The sequence below is a fragment of the Poecilia formosa genome, unplaced genomic scaffold, assembly GCF_000485575.1.
Source record: "Poecilia formosa unplaced genomic scaffold, Poecilia_formosa-5.1.2 Scaffold2, whole genome shotgun sequence".
Lineage (NCBI taxonomy): Eukaryota > Metazoa > Chordata > Actinopteri > Cyprinodontiformes > Poeciliidae > Poecilia > Poecilia formosa.
Window position 1 is genome coordinate 2,786,349 of NW_006799941.1, and position 25,400 is coordinate 2,811,748.

Genomic DNA, 25,400 nt, shown 5'->3' on the forward strand with positions numbered 1-25,400 from the left:
TCAATGAGAATATTTCATTCACTCAGATCTAGGATGTGTTATTTGAGTGTTCCCTTTATTTTTTTGAGCAGTGTAGAAAATATGCACATGAAATTAGGTGATTCAAAAGTTGGATAAATTACACTGAAACAGAAGTTTCAGTGTAAAAACATTGAAACACCCGTTTTCTTTTTGCAAACAAAATAAGGTTTCAAAGATCAGAAATTGTGCTTTAAATACAAAAACTCAATCTAGAGTTGACATGCTTAAATGTTCATGATTTTTAATGTAGCTCAAAGTTAGTCCAGAACCCCACAATGTTTCAGTTTCATAATTTGTGGAATTTCAGTGGAATATAAATGTTTTATATTCAAATGGTAAGAGTGCAATAGCATTTTTCTTTTTTTTTTAAATCTAGAAATTGGAGTCTGGAAAAGTAGTTTTTAAACATTAAACTTGCAGGAATTCTTTGAAGAAGAGGGAAAATTTTTAACTTTTTACATTCTTCAACTATTAATAAGATTAATCACAGAAGAAAGTACCTGCGAGAGGATTGTATGCATAAAACTTCATTCCATAGTATCTCAGGCATGGTAGCAGTTCTGTCTCCACCTGTCTTGTTGTAGCATTGTACATTCCCTGAGAAGTTGTGAGTTACAGTCACCAAACAAGCAACAAGCAGGTGGAATACTAAACTAGAAAAGGTTTCACTACTTTGTCTAGAGTTAGACGAGAATTTTGAATGACTACACTGTTTTATTGGGTTCTCATGTGATAGGAAGTAGCACATAGTTGCTAAATAGAAGGACAATTTTTTTGACAAAAATCCTAAGAATTCAGCTTGTCTTTTGGTTCAGCTCACTTTATTATGAAATCCTAGAATAAAATCCAGGTCAAGGAACTACCTTACCACTATGAAAGTTCCTTTTGATTTTTCATTTATTCCCAGTCTTTAACTGACCACATCTTCAGATTTCTGTTCCTAACATTCAGCAAATTTGAGAAACATAACACATATTTGTGATTGGGGATAATTTTGGTGAAATAACTATATTCAAATCTTTCCTTACCTACAGATTCCTTAATTACTTGCTCAAAACTTACTTTGTTTTACAGCTGTTTAGGAATAAAAATGCTGAAATACCTGATAAACAGTGGGAATAATCCAGCTGTTGTGTTTGCAGATGCACGCAATTTCAGCAACTTCCCAAGACGCGTAGTTTGACAGTCCAAGCTCTTTGAATTTACCCTGTTGGTGATTTTTTTTTTTACATTAAATCACACTTTAACGTTCTCTAAAATAAAATAAGAAAACAGCATCTAAAGTTTAAAGAAGCATCTTATGAAGTGTTGCATTTGCACACCAAGCTATTACATAATTTTCAACTAAACACTGAAGTTCCCAAGTAAGCTCACCTCTTTGTGGAGCTCATTGCAAGCCCTGAGAGTTTCCACGATGGGGTTTTGATGATCAGGAGCATGAAGGTAAAAGAGGTCCACGCAGTCAGTCTTCAGTCTCTTCAGGGAGGTTTCAAGCTGTGAGCGGACGCTCTCCGGCTTCAGGGTTTTCCCATCCCACGGGTTTGCCTTGGTTGCTATGCTTACTGTGGGAAAATGAAATCATTTCTAGACTGAAATGTTATTTAATTATCTCAACACACTTCCAACATCGCATGATGATATAGACAACATAAGCTAGCTTTGCTTATGTTAGTTATTGACCAAGACTGGTGCCAACATGCTTCTTTAGTTTGATCCTTTTGACACAATGGGATTTACTGGACTGTCAAGGTCTCCATGACAGTCTCTCTTCGCAGATAACCGAATTTGTCTCTTTGAGGTTTGTGGTGATTCGATGAATGGTTAATGTTGGGTGCAATTAAGTAGCAACAAACATTCCTGTAACCACCTTTTGATACAGAGGGATGATTGCATCACATTTTCTTTAAAAGTAACCATGAGTGACAAAAGGAGGCATTTTAAGCATCCTAACCTTTAAAGCAAAAATTCAGCTATTTCAGTCAGAATAACTGAGAGGCTCCAGCTGCCATGCACTCCTTGATTGGCTAACCTAAATAAATTACAAAACCGTGTCAACTTAGTGAACTTAAGTAAACTTTAAACTTCACAGACTGAACAAGGCTAGAGGTTAAACAATGAACTCCGACCTTAGGGTCAACTAAATGAGCACCTTTCATAGAATATGTTGCTGCCATCTTGTGGTCAAAAATAAAAACTGCAATTTTTTCTGCAAACGTAAATAAAATAAAATAAAATAAAAATAAACAATTAAACTTTCACACTATACGTTTTACTTCTGAATGAGTACTTAAAATCCAGCATGCTGTATTCGTCGAACAGTGCTGGGAAAACTTACGAACCAACAACTTATTTTCTCACTCCAGGGGGAACTCTCTAGTTTCATTAGTTAAAAACTCAGTTTGAGCAGCTCTGGATGCTTTCAGTTCACCTGTTTTGGGAAGGTCCATGCCTCCTATGATGGCCTCCGACTTCCCATCCACGTACATGAAGGCTGTGTCCACATGCTTGTGCCCCCTGTCCAGAAAAGCCTTCACCATCTCCCGGCTCAGCTCGGCGTCCGCTCGTCCCCCGAACGCCATGGTTCCCAGTAAAGTAACTGGCCTTTTAACTGGGGACGAAGACATGTTTCTGCAGGATGCAAGCTGAGGCAAGTGCACGAGGACGGTTTTTATGTTGTTGGTGTGTCTGACTGTGCAGAGTCCGCCTCTTATTACCCACACCATGCTACAGTACAGCAGCTAGCGTGTGACTAAGGGCAAAGGTTGGATAAAAAGGGAGCGTCTTAAAGTTACTTAGTCCGTATAAAACGCAAAATATTCCGTGTGAGATTTTACCACCTGGCTACATCAAGGTTACAACTAAAGCGGAGCAAGGTTCATTTTATGACCACTTCCTGTGGTATGGACTCATGTAAATATTTGTCCGGCTCTCCCTTTTTTTATCTGTGGTGGTCGCAGCGTTTAGATGTAGTTCATATTTTTGAACACAGGGCGGCAGCAAATCATCATCCAAACAAGGCGGCTCTTATCAGTTTAACCACTATAAAATAAATATTCTTAAAAAATGTTAAATAAAATTTGTATTTAAACTTTTAGATATACATGATACAATCCTAGGATGTTATTACAATACATTACCTAATTCATACATGCATATGCAGCTCAACTATGACAGCTCTGATATATAAAGAAATATGATTTATAGATAATAAAAACTTTTTTGTTGTTTCTCAAAGAATCTGAATATTGCAAAAATAAATCTATAAAAATTTAAATGTAAATGTTAGACTATTGCATCAATGTGCCATGGCTGCATGTATCTGTGATGCTTTTGCACCTTTTCATACAACATGTTTTCTTTCTACTAAACTTTCCATTAACATGCCTGAATATAGCACTCGGTGTCTGGTCAGCCTCTTTTTCATTGACCTTTTGTGGGCTATCCTTCTGGTGGGATGTCAATGACTTTCTGCTGAACATGTGTGAAGTCAGTAGTCATCTCCATGCTTGGGATTTTCAGTCTGATACTGATTTACTTAGATGTGCTGTATCCTGAAATAATTAGCCTTTTATTTGCAAGTTTGAGCCACGTGGGTGACTCATATCTTATTTGTCTATTTAAATTTTAAGCATTAATTTCTTGTTTGGCGACGGGTCGACCCTGATTCTTGTCTGGCAGAAGTAGTTCCAGAAATGAAAATAAACAAGTCCACCTGATTGTCATTAGTCTAGTTCAACTAACTGAAGCACATGTCTGAGATGAGCTGATATGTCTGGAAGCTAATTAAAACAGCATGCTGTGGTAAAGCACAGCATGCTGATTTAATGCTGCTCTGACCCGGGACTCTTCCGGGTCATGAACACATATGAGGGCAATGCAGACTTTGTTTGGAGAACAGCGGTGCTCAGATGGGGCTCCTGAACCTTTGGCTGCTCCATCAGTAGAGCGACCGCTTCAGACGCTTCCCTGCTGCAGCCGAATACATCCTCTCCTGCTTTGGGGTAATAGCAGCAGCATCCCATCCAACCAACCTGCTCGCCTTTATTTCAGAGGTTGTGCCAGTGCGCGCAACAGCAACATCATTGGTTAGTTTTACGCGCACAATCTACGAGTGCTTTTTTAATTTTTTTTTTTAAACTAACTTCCCCGATGAGCAGGAAATATATGTTTTAAAATGAAGCAAAAAATCATACTGTAATAACTTCTCATTTTGCTTCCAATTACATCCTCAGTCTCCCACATGCGCGCTTCACCGGTGGCTTTCAGAAAGTTTGAATAAAATGTGGCTCTCACCGCCCTCTCCCAACAGCCCACCGCACCTCAGCCATCACTACCAACTCAATGGGTGGAAAGCGCACAACCAGCCTGTGGGAGGTTTTTGTCCCTCTTTTCCACATCTGCAGAGACGAGTCGTTGGCTCGAGCTGCAGTTTTCCAGTCTGTGCCAAACACCGGCCGCGAGAAGGAGGACACACTTTGATGACTCATGGATTTCCTGCACGGACGAACATTTACGCACAGTTGAAGTTTTTCTAACTGGATATTTTTCATACATTAATGGTGCTCTTTTGGGTAATTTGAAGACCATGAAATATGTTTTTGAGTGAGATGTGAATTGTTTTTACATCTTAAGCTAAAAAAAAAGAAACCCACGAAGAAGAAAATGGACATCTTCATTTTTTCTTTTTATTTAATATTTATTAAAGAGGCTCAATCACTCAGTTACGCTATTGCAAGCAATCTCCAACCTCACATGTGAGTAAATGGTGGTTTTATTTACATAACACGATGTTTTATTCGTCTCCAACAAAGTTAAGTAGTTAAGCAGATTAACCTAATTGCTTAAAATATTGTTGAGTTTGGAGGATAGGTTCACCTACCTGTTGCAAAACAGCAATAAAAGGTCCGTGTCTGTTTTAGTAACTAGATTTATGTCCACAAACTATTTGTAAGAAAGCATTTTTCTTTTTTTTTCTTTGTTTGTTTGTCTTAAAAATACTAAATTCTAAATTGAAATTCAAGCCTTTTTAATTTGGTCGTAAATGAATGATCATAAATTTTATTTGGTTTGATTTTACTTCTAAATATACCGAGGCATAAAATGACATAAACTACCAAAGAGAAATGAGCTCATTTGAACATATTCAGACAAATTACCTGTCAGTGTTTCACCTCGTGATGTCACTGGCCATAAATGGTGAGAATCGGACTCCCACACCATAAGATATGCGGAAACAAAAACAATAGTTATCTTTCTGAGAGGTGAACAGAAGAAGCAGCGCCTCCTACAGTCATTATGCAGAAGTCAGAATTATTAGCTTGTCAGAAAAATATTTTAGAACATTGTCGCTGTAGTGGCACAGACTAGTTTATTATTTTAAATGTGAAAATAAAATTAAGACAAATACATTTCTGCAGATTTTCTTTCTTATTGAAAAAAACTTAAAAAAAAATGTTTAAGTTTACAAAATTGCATTTTAAACCAAAAATCAAATAATGAAACTAACATTTAAGTTCTTTGGAGCTCTTTCATCTACCAGCCTGTGCTATTTGCATGCATTTCCTCTTTAATATTTATGACTTACAGTATTCACACCACAATCTTCATGCAATCTAAAACTAGAATCGGTTTATTTTTAAGAGCGTCAAATAAAGGCAGTCTGTTGTAACAGGTAGTTTCAACCACATAATAATAAACACGTGCTTCAGTTATGGCAGAACAATAAGATTTTTCATTATGCAGCTGCAGGTGATGGTGATTATGTTGCCTTTGAGATGAACAGCTGGTTGCTATCTCTGGATTCCTGTTGATCTCCAAACATGCCAGTCCTTCTAGCTTCATGTAGAGCTTTTGTTTTTGTTTTTGTTTTTTTTTTGTTTTTTAATAGAGTTTTAAAGATCACATTTCAGTTTTTTATGACTGAACTACCCTTACAGCTGATCCAGACAGGCCATGTGTTGGAAAAATGCAACATCAAACTAGAAGGCTCACTGGAAGGAGAATATGTTGCCTAATTTATCTGTCTGATGATGATATTCAGCCTCACAACCACAAGTAAAAACATCTAGGTATTACATTAATCAATGCAACAGACTGACCTAAACTGAAGCATAATAGTGAAACCAAAAGTTAAGATAAAGTTGCAGTAAAACAAATTTAAATCAATAAAAGAAATCTAAAAATTGTGGTGTTTAAATCATATTCAGCTCTGCTGAAATGTGTATTGCTGCTATTACAGCTGCAACATGTTAGAGGAAATTCTTTGCTAGCTTTGTCAAATTTAGCAACTTAAGTGTTTGCCCATTCTTCTTTTTTCAGTCAAATTAAATGAAACGCATCTCTGAAGCTCAATTTTTATTTTTTGACACGACTGGATTTATGTCAGATCTTTGACTGGGCCATTCTGAGACAAGAATGTGTATTGATCTAACCCATCCACTGTTGGCCTGAATATGTTTTCTGTTGCTTGTCAAAATCAGCCCCAATAGCCATTGTTTCATTGTTGTTTTGCCTCTATTACTTAATAAAAATTGCCCTTTGCTTAGCTTCATCCATCTTCGTATCAATTTCAACAGCTTCCCTGCTCCTGTGGAGAAAAAGCTTCTTCTCAGGACGTTGTTGACACTTCCACCATATTTCATGTTTGAAAAGGTGTTTTCGGATACCAGACACTTTATTTTGCATCCACAAGTTAAATTTCAGTCTCCCCTTATTAGAATACCTTCTTCATTAGGGGTTGAATATAAAAGCAAGTCACACAGCTCAGATTTATTTGTAAAAATAAAAATAATAATTTTATTCCCCCTTCACAATTATGCACTCGGTGTTGTATTACGTAAAATCTAATTATGGTTGTAGGGAAAAACTCTGGGCTTTGCTCTTCGGAGACCTTCCGAATAAGGAATTCCCCTTAAGCCTTCAAAAGAATTCCAAGAGATCCGACTGAACGCAGGTAATTACTTCCCAGGCATCACTCTATCAACAATTGGAAACATGCCTGACACGAGCCTTGCCCGTCTATCTTTTCTCGCAACCCTTCCTGAAGCGTTCATAAATTTACTCTCGCTGATGTCTGTACATCTGAGGAAACACAACAGGGCCACCTTGACGTGTTGAGCATTTTCTCTGCTGTTTTTCATTCCAGGCCCAACGTGTGCATAGAGAGGGAGGTGACGCTGGTTGCCCAGAGGCAGCCATGTGTGCAGGCCTTCACACGAATGGTTAAAGTGTGGAAGCAAGGCTGCGCGGGGCAGCTGTGGTGCATGGGATACGAGCGGAGGTGAGTAATGCAGCTCATTTGCAGAGTTTCTCCTCCTCCCTTTCATCACTCAGATGCTTTTAGTCTGCTTTTAAACACTCCCATCATCTCCTGCAGGGGATGTCGTGTATTACAGACAGAGCCCTGGCAGGAGAGAAACATTCATTCATGAGCTTTGCATGGTCACGTGATTCATGCTACTAGAATATTTTATCCAGGAGGTCTTGGTGTTTAAGCCAAAACAGGATGACATGTGGCTTCCTGATTTCCTTCTTCCGCTTTGACCCTGCTGTAAAGTGAAGTGCAAGATGAATGCTGCCTCTTCAGAGGCTCTACCTGCTACTTAACTCTCCTGTCTTTGCTGCTTGCATTCCTTTAAGTGTGAGCATTTCCTTCTGAGGTTTAGCTGGGTCCCCCCTGATCCATTTCTCGGCATTATTTACCTCTTCCACAAAGTCAAAAGCTCCTTTGATGGCAGCCAAGGCAACAATTAGGCGCTGTAAACTAAATGTATAATGTGAGCAAAGCAATGAGAGGGTCGCCAAAGTACAGGGACAGCCTCCATCCACGACTACCTTAACATTAAAAGCCTGGGAAGTCTTGGTTTACTTCACACGTGTGCTTCAAAGATCCGGTTTTCTATTGAGAGATCTCACAGAACATTGTGGATTATGATTAAAACTGACAGTCGTTGGAAAAATTTCACTCATTTTAATGTGTACTTCGTTAGTACACATAAATATCAACAGTAGGGGAAAATATGTATAAAGCATATAATTTTTCTCAGGAAATATATATTTGACTGGCATTCAATTAGAAATCATTGCTATAATTGTGCATTTCTGAATTCATAAGTTATGTTTCTAATATTATGTTAAGTGTGTCAGTCAGTTTCTTTATTTCCTGTGTCTTTCACCTAATTACATATAATTGTAGCCCAATTTCTTTTTTGTTGTAGGTGTAAATTGTTATTGACATATGATGTGAACTTCATGTTAGTAAATGCTGACATAAGAAAATGCTAAACAAAAGTTTAGCATTTTCAGTATCGGTATTTTTACCAGCTTGTTTTTTTTTGTTGAACATTTTTGTATAAAAGTTTGTAACTGAATATTTGTCATGTTTACAGGACGGCTTATTACACAGCATATCGGCAGGTTTACAAACAGGATTACCAAACGGTACACAAATGCTGTCCTGGATGGTCTCAGCTTAACGGGGAGGCAGGCTGTCTCTATCGTAAGTATCAACACAGACTGCTTCTGCCTTGCATTTCTAAATGATTTAACAAATCATAATCTCAACATTAATAGAGATCTTTTGAGCAAAAAATGTCTGCCAAACGTCAGAGTCACTTTGCCCATGCAGACTGCAGAGCAGATGTTAACAGTTAGTGGCACAGACTTCTTGAGTTGTAGCACTCTACCTCATTTGACATGCTGCAATGAAATATCTAATTGTTGACAGAGTTTAGGTGTTGACATTTGTTCACAAGTTAGATTAGTCTTGTGGGGTCTAGTTCTCTATTAATAAGGAAGGAAAAACAGCTCAATCCTGTCATGGCACCTTTAGTTTACAATGGAAAAAGCTGGATTTACAAGTGTAATCACTACTTAACCAAATGAGCAATTAATTCATTAGCAAAGTTACTTATGCTTAGTGGTCACATAGGAGAATGATGAGCAAAACAAAGTTTTAACAACTCAAGTTATCCTGTCTTTCCACCAAAAAAAGTAAAAGTCCAGGTAATACCAATTACCAACCAATAAACAGGAAAAAATTTAAATTGTCTACCCGTAAAGAAACCAGAATAGTTTTCTAACCTTTTAGCTTTAGAGATCACTTCAATATATATATATATTTTTCAATAAAAATACAGATCATTCAGTGTAACAGTTCAGTCAGTCAGCTCGGTCAATGTATACGTTAGTTGTCGGTTTTGAAATTGTTAATGAACAAATAGTTTGTGGAATGAAAGAATTGAACGGATTGGAGGCCCCTCTTTTTTTTAAAGAAGCTTATCAGTTGTCCAAGCAACGCATACAGCAACATCAACACGATGTCTCTCCACAACATTCTGGGCTTCAGTCCGAGTCAAAATGGTGGCGAGACCTTTCTCCTTCTGGAACTGCGCCGGCTCACTCAGATATCGGCTGTACAAAAAACCCCAGCTTGCATGTAGAGCATTAACCAACCATGCAGGTATATGGGCGTCAGTATAAGACCCTGCAATTACTTCTTTCTCAGTGTAAACTGCATTAGCATTTAATGAACCATAAACTCCCACAAATAAAGAACTTAATAGCAGAAATGGTTCAGACATTACTTCACCATTCATTTCACATAGCTATAGAGCTACACATCATACTGTTTTTTTTTCTTTCTTTTTTGTTTTTTGTTCAACTAAAACTGAGCAACGTTAGCTCTGGCCTAGGCAGCCATTCACCTTAAGTAAGTAGCTGAAATGAAACAACAGACTCACAAGAGAAATCCCAGAACAAAACATTGTCCAGTTCAGCACAAACTGATTTTTTTTCATAGCACTTATGACGAGTAATTCCAATAAAAAAAAAATTAAAAAAAACTTTTCTACTTCTGCTGAAATGTGCTGCTTCTACGTTGGCTGCCATTTCTTCTCTGACAGATACGGGAGACTTGTGGGACTAGCGCCCTCTACAGGACATTTAAAAAACTAACAAAATGACTTAAAACGTACAGACAGCAGCCTAGTTTATGGGGGTTACACAAGTGTGGTGTTTTTGTTGTTCAGCTGTAGTTTTACTGTATCTTTCATATGTTAAGGTGTTAAATGGCTGCATATGACTGCAACTAACACTTATATTGGGGGTAAATCTCAAATACAAAAATGCAAACTGGTTATACGGTTACATAAAACATTTGGAAAATATAACATAATTACAGAAATATATGAGTCTTTTTTATCCGTACTTGCAGTGCTGGAAAATACTTAAATTTCAGACTGTGTTGAAACCCTGATTGCAGCTCTGGGAATTATTTCTGGTGGTCACACTTCAGCTTCCAGCAGCTCCTCTCCTTATGTACAAGCATTGTTTCACACTGCCGAAACATAGAAGGCTCTTTTGATGGGACTTTATAACCAGTGATCCAGATCGGACAGCCCGCATACCATGAACCAACTCTTGGCAAAGCTTTCCTGTAAACAGTTTATCCCATGGCTTATAGGCATACAGGAAACTTCTCATGATTTTGATCTTGTGTCTGCAACTGACTTGTGGTTTATTACTAGCCGTACACTCCCTGAACAGGCAAGCCACTCATTGGGGTATCTCTCTATGGGGAGGTTGATGGGCTTGGAAGTTGGAAAAAATTCTCCTGGATTTTTCTGTCATCATACATCCTATTATTCTCTCTATCAATGGGCTCTTTGTTTCTGAGGAGAAAGTTATGGTATTAAATTATACAGTGAAGCAACGGCTTGGTCTCCAAAGAGTCTGGTTTGTTTTAAAACACTCTAATAGAAATGCCTTAAAGAGACATTCCTCCCTGCTGCTCATTGCCTATACTTAAACTAGACAATGCCTGCTCTCTTCAGTGTAAGGCATGGCTTTTATCTCAGTAACCAAAGATGGTGGCAGCACTTTCAGATAGGATGAACTAATCACCCTTTTCTCTGAGCCATTGAACCTGGATAAAAGGAGGCTCACACCATAGGCCTCCCACTCCTGCACACTTTGCTACGTGCTATCCATACTGTTCCTCAGTCAGCACAATACAATCAGTGTGGCTGTTTTTCAGCAGGACCTCCAGGATCCAAAAGGAGGAAAATCCGTTTCGCAAAATGTACAGCTTTAGCAAATCCTCTGTAAACGCCCAAATGGGAGGAATGGGATGCTTTTTGTTGACACAGTGATTTAAAGTCTGGTACTTTAAAAACTTCTTTTTTTCTGTTGTCTTTCTTTAATTTATGTATGTGGGTGTGTGTTACCAAAATAATAGGGCTAAGGTAATTAAGATGATGAGGACTGCTTATTTAGGGAAAAATAAAGGTGTGACCATCAACCCTCTCAGGTCACTTTTTACATAAAGTGAACAGTACTTGTAAAAAAAAAAATCTTACTTTTAATGACATTACACTCACAAAGGTTAACGAATGTTTTTTAATTTTTGTGTGATAAATCAACATGAAGTGATGCATTATTGTGAAGTGAAAGTAGCTCATAATTTGCACATCTACAGATGGCAGTACATCTATTCTTCTTTGAAAAATGTTTTTCTGTCCATCAGATTGGAACATCTTTGAAGATTAACTTTGAATTAAAGAGAATCATCCTCACAGCATTATCCACCTCTTACTGTTGGGATTGTGCGTTCATGGGGATATGAGCCAAAACTTGTCATGCCTTTTTAAAAATTAATGCTTTTCTTTTTGCCGCTCAACAGTTTTTTGGAGTACCAGCAAAAAGGTTTGGAGACTCTCCCACCTGAGCTGTGGATCTCAGCAGCTCCTCCAGAGTTACTGTGGGCCTCTTGGCTCCTTCTGTATTTAATGGTCTCCTTGCCCAGCCTATCAGTTTAAGTGAACAGCTGATGTTCTCCAGAAAGCCTCTCAAGCCTTCTTAGCACAGATTTGCGGGAAGGTTAACGTGTGTACAGATGGCCTCCACTTACTATTTATTTGACTTTAAAAGCCAGTTGATGCCACCCGATTTTGCTAAGTGGTGTTGGAGTAAAGAGGGGTAAATAGAAATTACCCCTCTTTATCATATTTATCAGAATTTCATGTGGAAAAATCCTAAGTGTGTAATGTTCCTATCAGTTCACAAATCTTTTCTGGTCAGTCACATAAAATCCCAATGAACACTTTGAAGTGTTTTATTATGGTGCGATAAAATGTGAAGTTCAGGCAATATGACTACTTGTGCAAGGCAGCATACATATAAATTGTTTTTTTTATTCTTGTTTTATGTTAAATCCACAAGTTGCAAAGAAGCCAATGCCGTCTTACAGTCTGTGGTCTCAGTTGTTGTGAGGCTGGACATTTTTGGAAACCAGTTTTAATTAGTCACACATTTAAAGAAGGGATATACCACAGCATAGCAAACATCTGGCTGTTTTCTTGCTTCATTCATTTAATTTGTCCTCCTCCATCTTGTAGTTTCAGGCCACTTTCATTTCACCACAAAAGTTTTGTTTTTTTCCATTTGCACGTGTTCAGAGTTCTGGAGCTGTTTGCAAATATCTTTAGATTATTTTCCAGGTTCTGATATAAAGTGCTACTGAAGTTTTAAAACTGGACATCCCATCTTGTAATTATTTTTTTTAAACACAAAGTCCAGTGTGTGGTCAGAATGCAGTGTCGGAAGTTACAATAGAGGTGTCCTTTCTGTGTTTTTGAAAGGACTCCAATTTGCTCACTGTCTTGTTTTTCTCCAGGTTAAGGGCCCTTGACTTTGTGATAGAGACTTCCTCCACTTAGGCAATTTAAGGGCCAATCAATCAGCCAGTTAAACCTCTTTTTTCTTAGCATGCAGTCAAGGGATGGTTGAGGATGGCCAGGGCACTGAAAGCAAGCAGTCACGCTGATTGAATGAAACAATAAGTTTTGTGACGTAGGCTTAGGGGCACAGACAATGGCTTCTCCAGTTTTGTCATCCTCGTTAAGCACTGAAAAGGAACCAACCTTTTGTGATAAGACTGGCAAAGGTAGCTACATATGAAATGGGCCCAGGAGCCAGAAAAGGAGGAAGTGGTCCTCTCTGTATCCATGGGTGGTCTTTTTGTCTGTCTCCATGCAAGTATGGAAACAATTTGAATATAATCAGAGAAACTGACCAATAGCACTAGACCCTAAATAAGACAGCATGCAACATACATTACTCAATATTTCATGTGCTGTAATGAGTAATTTGTAGTGTTTTTGTCTCCATTTCTCACAGCTAAGCCGCTGTCAAATGTGACTTTTTAGAGCATCTTGGAATCCACTCAGAAGTATTATCAGTGGGAGGAGCCTGTCTATCAAATAAAAAGGATTCAATAATCTGTAAAGAAAGTATGCGGCCTGAAGCATCAGGACATTGTTAGCTAGTTCCAGTTGTGGATGAATGTTGTTTTATTGAGGTAATGAAGGCAAAGAAGGCTGGTTGTATGCAAAAGATGCCTGATATGTCTATCAAAATCATGGTTCAATTTCTTTTATCAATAGACTATTTATCACATTTAGAAGACGACTACATTCGTCCACAGTTACCAAAGAGGAAAAGTGCCTGCAAGATGTAGAGTGTGTTACTTTAAAGACTGTTGTTAGATTTGGGGTTTACTGATTAAGGCACCAAGCTGAGCCCTTCCTGCAGGTTTTTGTACCTGTGAGCTGTCCTGAATGTCTTCTCCTGTAGGGTCACACTTAGAGGCGTTGAGCGAACGACCTCTGCTCCACTGTTTCTCTTCCTTTTGTGGATGCTGCTAATCCACTCAAAGGAGGTGTCTTTGTAACACAGCATCCACGGGAACAGACGAGAGTGGGTTTTATGGTATGTTGCATCCCACATTAAGGATTTGTTTCAGTGAAGATTAGGCAGCAGATGGGGCTTGGTTAGGGGGTGGGCTGCCCAAAAATGCCCTGGTTAGCTGCCAACACTCTCTTGTGTCTTGAGTGGGGGAACTCGCATTCCCCTGGTTGTCGCTTTGTCATGCTGCCTGCAGTGACTCTGAGAGACTTCTGACCTTTTACTGTGGAGCTGCGTATTTTTTTTTTCACTTAAAGCTTTTTAGGAATGTCTCATTAGTTTGATCTCTCACAGCTGGGAGTAGCATTGTTCTAAAATATTTGGATCATGTTGAAACTACGTAAGTTAACCTGACCGCTCGGGGGCTCTTATTTCGTCTTGTCTATCATCGATTACTTTCACACTATTAAAATTCCCCCACATTGTATAATCGGTGGAAAACTAAACTAATAAATTAGTTACTTTTATAGCTGCTTAGTCCTGGAGGAATGGAAATGATCAGGGATGGATTTGCAATGTGATTAAGTTGTTGCTCCCGATGGAGTCAGGTTTATGTTAACAAATGTGACAAAAAATACATTTTATTGAGGATTTTTGTTTGAAATTATGTTTTAAAATGACTGTTAAAGACACTGAAAACAAATCAATCTTGTTTGGATTTAGGGTTTATAGAGCCGTGCAATAATATAAAATGTTGAACTTTTTCATATTTTCCTAAGACCTTTATGGATTTAATTAGGAACTTATCCTAATAAAATATACTTGCACACAGTGGTTCATAATTTTCCAATGGAAGAGAGAAACCTGTGTTTATCAGTTTTCAATGTGATCTGATCGTGTTCAAAATTCTGCTCAACTGGCAATAAAATATTAGTCTCATGTCATGTAACTTTTTCTGTAGATGCTTATTCCACATTTGGACAGATCAGTGGACACATTGAGTCTTCTGCAATCAGGATGTAGCCTGAAGGGGTTGATTAAATAACAAGTTTTTATTCTGTCTGTGAAAAACGAAGCGCAAACTAATGTCACTGAGTTTATTCAAAGAGAACTTAGAAACCTGATGCCTTCCCTCAGACCATACAAGGCCAGTAAAATGGGATTAGAACAGGCAGTGCCCAGTAAAATGATTACCCATCCTGCATCTGATTAGAGTTCATGAACAGAAATACATCTGGCAGGTGAGGGTTATTTCAGGTGACTTTCTACCAACTCTGTAAGTATCATCAAAGAACAGATTTCCATCCTCGCTCCCAATAAATAAATTGACTTTGCCACTTCTTTCCTATAAATATTCACAGGTGGGAACAGCAAGGATGGGATGGAAGAGATGCAACATAAATCCTCCCTATCTATGGAAGCAGACTCAATAACAAATGTATTATGCAAACAGGCTGCCATGTCTAATGGAGTTATAAAGATTTATGAAATGGGAAAGTATAAGACCCCTGAGGAAAAGTCACATAGAGCCTCTCAGCCCTGATCTGCCTTAGATTCTTTAAATTTCCCATTTAAACCAACATGGACAACCCTTGGAGATTTATGGAGACAGGTTCCCTTGTTCCATGAGACGGATGGATGAGCTGTACAAACCCTGCAGCAGTAAGAGTTTTACCATGTAACTCACTCAGTCACGGTTGTAGTTCACCAGTCATTGTGGTGAAGACTGATTACACTGATTTGTAACAAACGACAAGAACGTGGTAATAAATGTAGGCATTTGGGGATTTATTTGAATCACTCCTAGTTTCACAGTGGAGTCATAGTACAATGTCTTTAATTATTCTTAAAAACAAGAAAGTTTGAAACTACTGAAAAGTTTTTAGATCCAAGTCAAAATTATGCATATATTCTCAAATGCCCGAGCTAATATTTGTTTGAATCACTCTGAAGTTGCAGACAATCCGAACACTTTTTGTAGACATAAACTAGCTTCAGACATAATTCTGGCTTTTTATTTGACCCATCATCAGAAATAATGGACTTCCTTCAAACTGGCTGGTTTCTTTGGACAGACTGTTTTTAAACAAAGTCCAGCATTTTTTGAGACATAAATCAAAAGGTTGAAGTCTGGGCCATGCCAGAGGCTTAGTGTCTGGTATATCCATTCTAGAGTCAGCTCCCTTGTGCATTTCAGATCATTCCACATTATTCTACCCACATTATGCAGTCCACCAGCACCTCTGGCAGTGAAACACACCCTCAACATGATGCTACCACCATCATGCTACCATGGTTCAGGTTTCAAAGGATCACTTTGCTTCCTCAAAACATGCTTCTTGCCATTCCGACTAAATCAGAGGCATAAAGCTTTTCTCCAGAAGGCATTTTGCTTGTCAATGTGGGCAGCTGAACATTTCAGAGGTGCTTAAATGACAGTTTTAGAGCAGGTGCTACTCTCCCACCCATGCAGTCTTTGGTTATATAAAACCTGACTGAGCACAGCAACACCAGTGTTCTTGCATTTTCCAGTTCATGGCTGGCTTGAACCTTGGAGGTTTTCTAGACTGTCCATGAACGTCTAACCATTTCCTTTTATCTGAAAGTGTCAGCTTGGATCAAATTGGTAGAGGTGCATGTTTTAACAAGACAACAATTCATGTATAATTTCACATATTGACAATTTGTGGGCCATGTTTAAAATGAATAAACTCAGCTTAATCTTAACTACAGATTTATATATATACAGATATACAGATTTTATATATATTTTAACAATGTATGCATGTTTTTGACCTTGGCTGAATAAAGAAGACAACAACTGTAAGCAGGTTTTAAGCTGTTACAGTCAATCCTGTCTAAATCTGATCGTTTTAAATGTTAACAAACCTCTTAATGTGGCAGAGGTCTGCTTTTACCATAAAAGCCAAATTCTTTCTTCATTGCTTAGTGTGAACAGAAAAGAGTCCAAGTTTCTTCTAAGACAGGAATTAACAGGCTGATAAGTCTCTGTTAGAAAGCGGTCAGCGTTTGAAGGCGCAGATGTCGGCGTCTCATGAAAACAGCCAGGTGTCCTCGCTTCACTCAAGCATTTCTCTCTCCTCTCCTCTTGCGCCTCGTCTGTCCACACGGGCTCATGCAGCGATGTGCAGCGATGGAGTCTGCTTCAATGGGGGCCAGTGTCGGGAAGGACCCAACCAACTCTGTGAATGTCCTGCAGGATTCAATGGGCCAAGCTGTCAATATGGTAAGTAGACATTCATATTCAGAACTCATGCTGCCTCTTTATTTTGTAGTTTATAACCACACACTTCAGAGTATTTTGTGACAGACCAACTCGAAGTTGCAGAGAAGCAGAATTTTTTAGAACTTTAGAGCGCTCTGGTTATCCATTGTCCACAATAGAAAGTGTATGGGACAAAACATGATCAGCTGATACGACAGATTGGCATCAAGAGCTTTAACCAGAGAAGCATTCAAGTGCTCCTTGATAACCCTGGAGGAGCTGCAGACATCCACAGCTCAGGTGGGAGAATCTGTTGAGAGAACTATTGATTCACTCCACTAGTCAGCTCTTTATAACAGGGTGCAAAAAGAAAGTCATTTTTGAAAGCGGGCCATAAGATAAGTTTTCTAAAAGCAATTCAGGAAGCATAGTAAGTATAAAAATAAAGTTGTTCATGCTTTCATTTTAGTAGGGAGAAAGAGTTGATGAGAACTAATAGGACTAGCAAAGGCAATTGTTAAAAGATTGTGCTCCAGTTGTCATGATATCTGTTGTGTGTGATGACAAAAAGGCTATTTTAGAGTCTAGAGATGGCACATGAAATTAAGCATGCTGCCAGACCTATAATAATCTCTGGTGCTCAAGAGCTGCTATCCTGCAACCTTGGAAAGGCCCAGCCAAAGTCCAGTATCCAATTGAAAACTTGTGGTCAAACTTGAAAGTTAATTCTAAAATGTGTTATCTTTACACTCTGAGTTTAAACTTCTTTGCAAAGGGGAATGAGATTTCTGTGTTCAGTCTCAGTCTCCTACAAATGTAATTCTATTATTGACTCTGATGGACTGAATATATAGAGACCACCCACTTTCTGACTGTTAGTAAAAAATAAAAAGTGTAAAAACAATGTAAGATTTTTTTTGATTCTTCCACTCAGCAATTATGTTGGTCTCACATAAAATATATATATATTTTATTGACGCTTGTGATTATTCAGATGTTTGTGGGTATGAGTGTTTACTTTTTAATATTAACTCTAATGATTGAAAAAAGTAGTTAACATTCTTGGGTCTCATGAAAACTTTTCAGAGTGATCAACAGACATTATCTGCATCTGAAATCATGATCCTTAGCAGCTACTGGATTGTTTAGGTGTTGAAAGGAATCTTCCCATCAGCAGTTGGCTTGCCCACCAGAAAAACAAGCATTTTATCAGCAACTCCATTGTTGCGCTTACACAGCTGAAGTTAAACAGTGGAAGATTTTGCTGTTTTTCAGATAACTCCACACGACAGGAAATTCCTTGTAGTGTCAACTTTCTTTCTATTTTTTTTTAAGCAGAAATATGCAGATCAGCCTCAAAGTAGACAGTGGAACATCACAGTATTGGAGGAACGTAAAGACTCTTTTTGTTGAAATGCTATATGATGACTATGAACTCTGTCGTCCTAATTCACCAACTTTATCAGCTGTGATTCCTCTCCCCCTCCCTGGTAATACCTATTACATAGCTTAAATGAAAGACTTAATAGTTAGCAGAGGATTTGTGGAAACACACATTACTGATCTCACCATCATCTTTAAGAGCATTTTCTTCACACACAATGTATTTTCAGTACAGAATGATGCTGCTGTTCATGGGCCTAAATTTTAACCTTTTATTTATTTATTTTTTTTGCAACCCCTAGCTCTAATGGTTAATTTTCCTGATTACAACTGTTAAATACAGTATAGTGTACTAAAAAGTCGTGGGGCTGTCAACTGAAACAAGTAGAAAAAGATTCAATGTGTTCCAATTGCAATTCTTGTGTGATACATCTTTCACTTTGCTCATAATTGTGAATGCATTTAGTATCAAATTATTCTCAACAGTTGCAAAATGTTTACACAAAAACACACAATTGCATCTTTGCTCATTTGTACAGAAATGTTTCTGACTTGCAATAGTGCTGGGAGAAACTAAGTACATCATTGTACTTTATGATTCAATCACTTGCAAAGCTATACATAGCAGCAATAACTTTAAATGGTATTTTTCTTTGAGTCTCTCAAGTTGTTGTGGAGAAACTTTGGTCCATTCAGTTTATTGTGGTTTCCATACATTCATCTCTGCACAGTTCTTTCAAGGGTGGCCAACCACAGCATTCAAATCAGGTCAGCTCTGGATTTTAACTGTTATTGCAAACGTTTGATTCTTTTGTTTCTCATCTATTCTGATGTAGGAATCGTTGCTCTGTTTATTGCCTTCTTTCAGATGGGGACGTTTTGTCCAGTGGATGGACATTTAAAAGGTTCCACAGAGAGAGGAAATGTCCCTGTTCTCATTGTGAAAATGTGCTGTAGCTCCAGTTTTTGCCATTGTCTTTTAAGGATTGCACGCTTCAAAGACTGGGAAGAGTTGCTCCTAAGATGTCTCTTCTTGTTGACAATGGGTTAACATTGTGGAAACACACAGGGCCATGACTATCCAAACCAACAAACTCCTAAAACTCCTATTTTATCAGAGGTTGTCACCTTCCCAGATTGATTTAATCACAAACAATCATTTTGCATCTGCTGGCAGCTACTTTACCTCTTAAAAGCTATAAAAGCAGCAAGCCTGCACTTTGTTTTTCCTGGGATTGTTCTGATAGGAAGACAGAAAGTTGGTGTAGTGCTGAAATCTGGGACTCAGTTTCCTGGTTTTTGATGTTAAACCAGCAGCTCTTTGTAAAGTAATGAAAGGTCAATTATTTTGATTCCAATCTGCCTTTTGCCCGAGTTGAGTGATATCCATGCAGCCATCTTGACTCCCGTCCTTCCTGCAAACATAATTCTTCTACAGTCTGATATATCAATGATGGTGCCCTTAATGTTGATCAGTGCAAAGGAGCCCCCGCACCTTGATCCTTTCAGTACTGGAACCTTTTATTGTCCTCTGATTAGCACCAGACGATACTAGTGGAGCGGCAACACTTGTGACAAGAGTTCAGTCTTCGTAAAAATAAACCACAGCTGCTGCTTTTTTTGGCTCCTCGTGTGCCAAATGCAGGTCATAGTAAAGGGTTATTAGGATGAGGCTAAGAGATGCAGGTAATGTGTAAAATAACTGTTTGTTTTCATATGTCCTGAATCGAATTTGCGGTCCAGTATTCATGAAGATCAATTTTGCGGTCACAGACGTCTAATTTTACTGCTACTTTTACATTCTGAAGTTCTGTGGTTCAATCACTTTGGCAGGCGTACAGATGTTAGCATGCTCATCGTCCCCTGACGCCAGTTTATTACAGTTGCATTCTCTGTGCTTTACACAACTGTCAGTCCCTCCTTGTTCATCTGCTGTCATGGTTAGAAGCCGCAGTGGCTGAGCACGAATGTTTGCAGTCAAACATTCACTCATCACTTAAGCACTTAAGGCGTTCTCTGAAGCATTCCTCCCCCGTCGCATGTAGTGATATCCCATCGCAGCCCATTTGATGTGGTTAGTTCATGTTCGAGCATAACAGCTGGGGTGTGTTTACGCCAGTCAAAGGGGTTAATTAGTCTCCTGCACACAATGGTTGTCTGAAACCCCCATGTGTTTTGCTTTCTTCCAGCAATGCGCTGCAATGATGCATAAGACAATAATTACTTTTTTCTTTTTTTTTCAATTGTTGTGCCTTAACTCTGCAGCACAGAGTCTGACTTTTTTATTTCACGCAATAAATCCCATAATTCATGAAGATTTTTTGATGATAAACCATCTTTGGTCATAGAGTTCAAGGTTAGCTTAGTGTTAGCTACACACTAACTTTTATAATTTTGCTACGATTTTTAAAATTTTTGAAATTTGAGAGTTTTATAACTTGTCTAGAAAGCTGAGCTGCTTACGATTAGCTGAGGGCAGCATTAACCATCAGAAGTTTGTGAGATTCTCAAACTAGATGGTCACCGGCAGCCTGAGGCAGGATGTATCCACGCTTTCATGTTGAGGCCAAATTCTGACCCTGCCCTCTCAATGTTGCACCTGAAATTGATTTTCACTGGGCCATCTGTTTTTTCAATTGGTTAGTGTTCTGCTACAGTAGCCAATCTGCTTCAAGGTTCAATTGGCAATGCAGTCAGGCCTTTTATTCCACATATGTTGAGTGGATATTTGAGCTGTTGTTTCGTTTCTATCATTTTAAATCACTCTACCCATTCTTCCCTGACATCAAGGCCTTTTCTACACCAAACTGCTGCTTACCCAACATATCCTCTTTTTTGTACCGTACTCTAAGTGTTTGTGAATCCCAGTAGAGCACAGTTTTTTATTTTTTTTTATCTACATTAGCCCCTCTGGGGCTTAAAATCATGCCACATTCACTTACTTAAATCCTCCTAATCCCTATTGTAGTGATCTTTTTGAACTTTGAGATGTCTAAATGATTCACTCATTTCCTTTTATTGCTTAACCAGTTGAACAGGTGTACCTAAAAGAGTGGCCACTAAGTGTTTAACAGAAATGCAGAATGATCTGTCACCAAGGCACTGTTTATGTTGGCGCACCTGCCAAGATATTCATCCGGAGCACAGAAACACTGCAAACCCTGTGTTGGGCAGAGCTCTTTACAGAAACTTATTTTTCTTTCCCTCTCATACTGATAAGATTTTTTTTTTATTTTCAAAAGAGACAATGGTGTTTCTTCCTCTAAACTGTAGCTGAAGCTGAAGGTAGAGGACAAAGACTCTTATATTTAGTGAAAATCTGCAGATTATCACAAAGTCTATGAAACATCCTTTTGCTGACATGTTGTTTGTTTCAGAGCAGCGTGGTTTGATTTGCTCAGCTTCTAGGCTGCATCCTGAAGTGATCCAAGGGAATCGTGCAAGGCTTCCTGGGTCAGGAAGTAGTTTGATCTTTAATGTGCTGACCGATAGTCTGTGGGGAATTACGTGTTAAATTCCACAGCAATGTCAATTTGGTCTTTACACTGAAGGTGGTTTTCCAATGTTCCGCAATCCAGCCATGTTAAAACAGGCCTTGGAGGTTCTGGGTGCTGTAGGATGATCTTAATCTGGTGTGTAAGTGACTTGAGCAGACAAAGAAAGCACTCCCTCTGCCTTATTACGCACATTCTTATTCCAGATGTTTATTCTCACATGCAAGTGGCTTAAAGAAGACAAATATAGACTACATTCACCTGAAAAAAGAAATAGGAACAATACTAAAGTCGATCATAATTTTCTATACAACGAATGAATTGTGCTTTTCAGGTTTGACTTTAATAACTTGTTGCATTTTTATCTTTGCCTCTTTATTGCTGGTCGAAAAGTTGGATGAGTCAAAGGAACTGGGCTGAATTTATTTGCACATAACCTTTGATATTCATAGGCTTAAATCAAAATAATCTTGATTTAAAGAGTGAATAAAAAACTTAGTTCTGCAACTTTGCACTTTAATCGACATGTAAATAATCTACATTTTTGGCTGTTATAAAAATAAAAAAAGAGCTCCAAGAAAAAAATCATCCTCATAAAGTTCCTGACTTCCAATTCTTGAATCAGATGAATGAGATGGAGACAAGTTTGCATGAGGAACTTCAGTCAAGACTCATTTCAAATTCAGCTTTTTAAGTTGCATCTTCAAATAGTTTACTGACACTGCAATTACTTAAGGTTCAGTTAGTGAGGATCCTTCATTAGATTATTAGTTCAGAAACCTTTTGAAACCTTTTCTGCAAAAGCAGATGTAGTAAATGTATGCGAAGAACTTCCAACACCTCTCACCAATTATTTCTGTTGGCTTACTACAGCTTGACACACAATTGTATCTCTGATTGGTTTAGGTAACTATAGTGGAGGGCAGTAATTTTGAATTTAACTAAACCTGCAGGGTTTTGATGACTTGATGTGTCGGCATCTATCAGACGACTGCAGAGTTTTACATGAAGTTTGGATCTGTATGTTTAAAACTAACAATTGTTAACCCCTCTTTCTTTTCTTCTGTGCTAACATTGAAACAGAGCAAAGATTTTAAATATTATTATTATTTTTTTTAATTTAGCAGATGTTGAAGTTTCATGACTTAAACACATTTGCACCAAACAGCTTTGTTTCCACGTGTGACCTGATTGTTGGCGCATCAAACTGACTGAATGGTGGGAGAGAGCAACAGCAACACAGATGGTAACTCTGTCATGTCTTGAAGGTCGCAGGTTCACGTAGGTCATGTTGTGAAAGAGAAAAGCGAACATCCTATACAATATGCTGAAACCATTTCACACGCCCCTAAGGCTATTTTTGAACTCTATCTTTAATTTTGTTTGAAATAAAACATGTACAAACAGTATGCTGATATAGCAAAGTCATTAGACTTCCTCTTTCTGCACTTTTATCACATTAGATTCACAAATCTCAATGTATTATTAGGATTTCATTTGATATAGCAGCACGAAGAAGCTCGGAATTGTGAGTGGAGGCGAAAAGGTTACTAGTTTGCTAAATAAACAAAAATATGAAAAGTATGGTATGAATTTGTTTTTTGTCTTCAGCTTTCATTGAAATTACAGCTCCATGCCTCTTGATGTATGATGCCACTTAGTTTGGAATCTAGAGTCATCTCTTTCCAAACATTTTGTAATTTATCTTTTAAAAATGGCAGAAGCTCATTCAGATTGGACAGAGAACATTTCTAAAGAGTTTATTTTAAGCATTGAGAGAGATTCTTCATTGTCTTAATGTCTGGACTTTGGGTCAGTTGGAGACATTAACACATTTGATCTCAGTGGCAGTACATTTGGGTTTTCAATCCGTTTGCAGTTTCTTTGGGTTTTCTGTAATGATTGCCCATTTATTTATACATATTACTACAAGCCTGTTAACTGATTATAAAACCTTTACAAGTAATTGATTGTAATGGATTTCATGAAAGGGTATGAGAGAAAAATGGAGCAGTACACAAATACCAAATGGTTTTGGTATTTTTTTAAACTTTTTTTTTACTTGTAAAAATGCATTTTATATTTAATCTCAAGACAATACAGTAGTGACTTTGTAACTTAAAAAATGGGGGAAGAAAAGTGGGATATGAATGCTTCTGCAAGCCAAAATAAACTTGCCAGAGGATGGTGTTAGTCATTGTTTACTTTCACAAGTTTTGAGGTTTTTACAGGTGTCACTTGGTCAAAGTTTCCTGGAATATCAATCCTAATTTTTGTTCCGTTTTCTCAATCAGTCGCCCATCAAAAGTAAATATTCTGAGCAGCTACAACACCAGGCTCATAACTCACATGAATATGTCACTTTATTTAGTGCAAGCCTGAAGGACAGTAAAACCATGACATTCTGAGGTAGCAGGGAAACCCAGCTGCAGCACTTTGTCATCCGTGGCTGGTGTGTTCATCCTTCTCTGACAGGTCAGACACTGCTGAACATCAGGTTCCTATTACTACCACATTTTTTTATATGCTCATAATTTAGCTATAAAGTAGTTAATGCCTTGTAATAGGATTGTAAATGTCCACAGCATGTTGAGCCTTATGCAGATGATCATTTCCAGGTTTGCTTCATGATGGCTTTAACAGGCTGTAGCTAAAAAGCAGCTGGTTAAAGGTGAAAGTCTGCTTTTTCACTTTACAAAGAAAAGCAAAGAAACCACACAAATATAGGGGGAGGAAAATAAAAAACAGTCTCTTTGAGCAACGTTTTCATGGCCAATATCCCCCTTGAAATAAATTACTTCAAACTGCTGTTGGTCACAGTAAAAAAATGTTTTGTCTTCATTTAAAGCTTAAATCTTGTTCTTTGAGGACTGTTATCATGCAGGCACAGTGTCGCTCCCCAATAAGCTGAAACAAGTGAGACTCCAAACATGAAGGCTCTGCAGAGCACACCCGGAGGAGCCAGCTCAGGTTTTCTCACACATTCTTCACTTTGTGGTCCAAAACTTTCGTCTCGTTTTCTTTATTTCTTTACACCCTCATCATTTCATTTTTTCTAATCCTTTTACTTAAACCTCAAAAATGAAAGAAAAAAAAAACACCATTTTGCTCAAAGGCAGAACTTAATGACTTTATTTTTCGTCAGGACAAAATGGTTCGATAGTCTGAAAGGGTAATGTTTTTTTTTTTTTTTTTTGCGGGGGGAAAAAAGCTACTTGCTCAAAAATGTTGTTTATGTTGGACACGTTTACCTGCCATATTTGTTCCACTTTGTGTTATTTAAAGAGGAAACCACTGAGGATTACATTATGTACTGAAGTGAACATGTATGTGTACAAACTGATTTACATCCCCAAAGCTTTTATCACTTTGATAAACCTCAGTGTTGATGCACCAACGCAAAGTAGTGTGGAACACAAAGAAAAGGATGCAGCGTTTACAAATGGGATTCATACATCTGAAGGTGAGACATTTGCTTAATCAGCTTCTGATTAAGTACTTTGTTGAACCACCTCTAGCTGCAATAACTGTCTGAAGTGTCTGGCTGCATCTACAGTGTTTTTCTTGCTCTATCCATCTTCCCATCAACTCTG

The 25,400-nt window shown here is 38.1% G+C and overlaps 2 protein-coding genes across 2 annotated transcripts in view; one reads left to right on the forward strand and one right to left on the reverse strand.

Annotated features, from left to right (window-relative positions):
- Positions 1 to 481: 481 nt before the first annotated feature.
- Positions 482 to 2,923, reverse strand: LOC103138352 (aflatoxin B1 aldehyde reductase member 2-like). The gene is made up of 4 exons (XM_007552514.2): positions 2,450 to 2,923; positions 1,396 to 1,583; positions 1,124 to 1,228; positions 482 to 618 (listed from the first exon to the last, which is right to left on the reverse strand). The coding sequence occupies exons 1-4, from the start codon at positions 2,742 to 2,744 to the stop codon at positions 502 to 504; spliced, it is 705 nt and encodes a 234-aa protein (XP_007552576.1). The 5' UTR covers positions 2,745 to 2,923; the 3' UTR covers positions 482 to 501.
- Positions 2,924 to 4,257: 1,334 nt separating this feature from the next.
- LOC103138362 (multiple epidermal growth factor-like domains protein 6) overlaps positions 4,258 to 25,400 on the forward strand; it is a 30,284-nt gene continuing 9,141 nt past the window's right edge. The window contains exons 1-4 of the mRNA XM_016670528.1: positions 4,258 to 4,775; positions 7,166 to 7,300; positions 8,409 to 8,518; positions 16,847 to 16,951. Coding sequence (XP_016526014.1) covers positions 4,684 to 4,775; positions 7,166 to 7,300; positions 8,409 to 8,518; positions 16,847 to 16,951 — 442 coding nt within the window. The 5' untranslated portion in view covers positions 4,258 to 4,683. The remainder of the gene's footprint in view (positions 4,776 to 7,165; positions 7,301 to 8,408; positions 8,519 to 16,846; positions 16,952 to 25,400) is intronic.